Below are 4086 nucleotides of genomic sequence, written 5' to 3' on the forward strand. Positions count from 1 at the left end.
TGCAGGAACAATGTTGAGTGGTGTGAGAAGTAATTTTCCATGTTCTTTCGGCTAGAGTCCAAATGAGGCCTTTTATCATGACATTCAAACATTCAAACACAGATATGACCTTACCAGTATTTCATTATATTTTATGAAATTGACAATATAATAAGGACACATTTATGAAACAAATCATTGTGCAATTATAATCATATTTGTTTCAACCAAGTACAACATATCTAACAATGAATCACTTTCGGAACTATAAAGACACATTTCAACCAAAAATAGGATAGACACTCTTACACAATCATTCCAGTAAACTCAGTAGGGGAAATTGAGATGCGGGTTCTGAACTAGAATGGTAAATGCTGTAAATTTATAAGTTGTAAATTTATAAGCATTCGGTTGTGTTCTGAACTAGAATGGTAAATGTTGTAAATTTATAAGCATTCGGTTGTGCCTACTAATAATTCTCTTCCTTGACAAATGCTAACCAGTAGAACTAAAAAACTAAATCAAACAACAACGTGACCTGAATTTTTTCAAGAACGCAACAAAACTACAAAGGTCTGTACTAGTTCCAAACATATAAAGGTTGATATTCTGATTCGGTTTGTACTAGTTCTAATATTATCCCGCAAAAAACATACAAATAAAACATAAACCCCAATTAAGTAGTGAGTTCCATAATGGCTCCAACAATATCCCCGTTGTGAGTCTTGAGTGCCTTGACGGCCTTGCTTCTTGACACTCCCGCCTGTGTCATCACCAAATCAATGTCATGGGGCTCAACGTCAGTTTCATCAACCTCCTCCTCTTCTTCAGGCTGTGCAGCTGAAGCTGCAGCATCTTGATCTTGTTTCGCTGTAACAGATCCCATGTCTGGCATCCTGAACTGTTGGGCAGCCTGTGTCTGCAACTGAGAGCTCAAGTCCTCTATTTTTGCTTCTCCAAATATGACGTAGGTCTCAGAATTTGGACTCTTGAACACATCAGGTTTTGAGATGAAGAAAAGAATCTAATGCATAAAACAACTTGGTTAAAGGCTATTAATCTTCCAGATAGATCGCAGAAAAGAATAATACATATAATGACTCACATTTTTTGTTCTCTTGATTGTGACCCTGCTAACGCCCGTAACAGGTTTTAGTCCCAGCTTCAACATTGCTTTTCGACTTTTCTTCTCACTCCTGCTCTGCTTTGAACCCTCAGCACTACCTGCATTTCAGTCCAATAAAACAATTTAATGAACAATAAGATCAACAGATAACAAGCCAGACTAATCCATTATACTTGTGGCTGCTAAAACGCAGAGGACAAGTCGTAAAGTGCATAACTACAAAGACATTTTCTCTAGGTAAAGACCCTTTCTTCCAAATAAACTGCAACAGTTATTTACTTGCTAACATTGAAACTGCTATACAGTGTGTACTTTTTTCACGAACAACTCAACCATGTAAAAATAAAAAAACAGATAAAAGTAGATGCTAATATAGTAAGATGTGAGGTTCAGCATCAACAAAAAGAACCCCAAACATGACAATAGTGGTATAAGAAAGAGCTCAGTGATCGGAAAAAGACTTTAGGAACTAGTTGATGAGTTGAAGACTATAATAAAAATAAAAAATTAAATAAAAATACAACCGCCTGACTCAAAATGTGCAGCTGAAGGGAGTATAATAAACTCAACGTTTAAAATTAACTAGCTGTCTTCGAGACTAAAAACCGAGACCAAACATGACAATAGTGGTATAAGAAAGATCTCAGTGATCAGAAATAGCCTTTAGCAACTAGTTGATGAGTTGAAGACTATAATAAAAATGAAAAATACAACCGTCTGACTCAAAATATGCAGCTGAAGGGAGTAAGAAACTCAGAACGTTTAAAATTAACTAGTTGTCTTTGAGACTAAAAACAGAGACCACACCTTAGGATATAGAAAGATTGATCATCAAAATTTTACTTTCATGAATGTTATGCTTGAATAATTAATTGAAAGTGAAAACTAATGCAAAAAGTCATATATATATATATATATATATATATATATATATATATATATATATATATATATATATATATTACTGATTCCAACTTCTGCTAATGGTAATGTCATTTCTTCAGCAATAAAACACATTATGCCCCTGTCACCCCTGTTAATTCTCGGACAAACTGAACTATTGTATTATTAATCATGCACAATCTGTAAGTCTGGACATTATCAACAACTGAATGTAGCCCAGATCTTTTGAAGCAACAGCCCACGAAATCCAACCAATCAAGTGACAAATAATGAAAAGTTTTACCAATTCCCCTTCTAATTCCTACTGTGTCCTGTGCAAACAAACAATGAATCTCCAACACAGCTATCATTAATTAATAAAAGGGTAAAGGATACGTCCAGACCCTTGTGAAAATAAGGCTTGTACTAAAAACAAAAAACAGCAATCATCCAAGACCAACATCTAGAGTCAATACGCATATAAACAGCCAAAAGATTAAGCAGTTGAAAATTAACTGACAAGAAGAACAAAAACATATATAATTAGAGTGATCTTGTTATGGTCGCTACAAAATGATAGCTTGACAAGAATATAATTTAATCTATATGTCAATCTGTTTAACACAAGCAAAGAGTCATAACTATTCTAACGTGAGTTAAGCGAAGAGCTGTACCAGAACCCTAGAAAAATGCAGAAGCACATAGAGACTCAATAATAAAAGTTCATAAATTAGAGCACAGGGTTTATTAACCATACAATAAACAAAACCACCAAACAAGGATTTCGTTAGGTTATGACATAAAAACAGTGGGAAATGCAGTGAAAGAGAACAGCACCTTGAGCACCGTCTTCCTTGTCATCCTCATCGTCGTCGTCATCGTCGTCTTCATCGTCGTCAGCTTCGTCCTTCACGTCCTCGACAAGGGGAGCATCGTCATCCTAACAACATGCTCCAAAATGAGACACCAAACATCAACAAGAGAAACGAGTCGAATCGCGTTTTGGGAATTAAAACAGAAAAATGAAAAGGGGAAAGAGTGAGAATTAGTGAGGAGAAACCTGTGGTTGGGGTTTCTTCTTCTGCGTTGCGTCGTCGACGGCAGGAACCTCTTGTTCTACTTCAATCTCAGGGGAAGCGTCGACGACGGGACCTGGCGACATGGTTCGGTGTGTCGTAGAGGGTTGGTTTGGGATTTCGCAGCTTCACTCGGCGTCGGTTTTGATGATCACTGAGCTTGGATGATGAGTAGATAGATATAGATAGGGATAACTCTTTTCCTCTTTATTCCGCCTCCAGGGTTTTCACCTTTATTGGGCCGTTTCTCTCATCGGCCCAATTTAGTTTAGGCTAATAAAATTATAATAAATGGCGTAAAACTATTTGCAATACTTAATTTTGTACTTAAAATAATATGATTTTTATATTTATTTTTAGTTTTTTTATTTAATATTTTTTATTCGTCCCTAATGAGGCATTTTTTTATATGACAAAAAAATATTATTTTTAAAATGTTATTATATGAGTTGTTATTTTTTATTTTATTTTCAATATAAATAAATATATACACAATTTGGAAAATATTTAACAATTCAAAGTAAAATTAATCTGATTCGAGTGATTTGTCAACAAATAGTATATTAAGTGTATAAAAAAAATAATATTGAAAATACCCTTCAAATATATTTTATTAATAAAAATATTAAAATTCATGTAAAAACATTGCAATATACGTATATACAAGCTTATGAGACAAATTGAAGTCAAATATTCTTTTTACTTTAAAAATGTTATTTATTTTAAAAATATTTGTTTCGATTTCGGTTTGAACCGAAGCCAAAAACTTTTAATATTATATAATAATTTTAAATCGAAAAGAGTATTTAGTCGTGTTCATATAAATTCATAATCTTTTTTTATTTTTTTATTTATTTATAGTTCAGTTTTCAATTATTTTTAACTAAAACAAAATACTAATATTTATGTTTGGATTCATAACTCAAGCAAAAAAATTACTTTGTTTATCTTGTTTTAATATGTTTTGGTTGTGAAATCGAAATCCAATGTCCAAACCAACCACTGTATATCTTTTCTGCACTA

The 4086-nt window shown here is 33.3% G+C and overlaps 1 protein-coding gene across 1 annotated transcript; it reads right to left on the reverse strand.

Moving 5' to 3' along the window:
* Positions 1-496: 496 nt before the first annotated feature.
* Positions 497-3246, reverse strand: LOC108329894 (nascent polypeptide-associated complex subunit alpha-like protein 2). Its single transcript, XM_017564268.2, has 4 exons — positions 3048-3246; positions 2825-2927; positions 1085-1203; positions 497-1003 (listed from the first exon to the last, which is right to left on the reverse strand). Exons 1-4 carry the CDS (start codon positions 3147-3149, stop codon positions 656-658), a joined length of 672 nt encoding a protein of 223 aa, XP_017419757.1. The 5' UTR covers positions 3150-3246; the 3' UTR covers positions 497-655.
* Between the last annotated feature and the right edge of the window lie 840 nt (positions 3247-4086).

Source organism: Vigna angularis, chromosome 4 (assembly GCF_016808095.1).
Source record: "Vigna angularis cultivar LongXiaoDou No.4 chromosome 4, ASM1680809v1, whole genome shotgun sequence".
Taxonomy (NCBI): domain Eukaryota; kingdom Viridiplantae; phylum Streptophyta; class Magnoliopsida; order Fabales; family Fabaceae; genus Vigna; species Vigna angularis.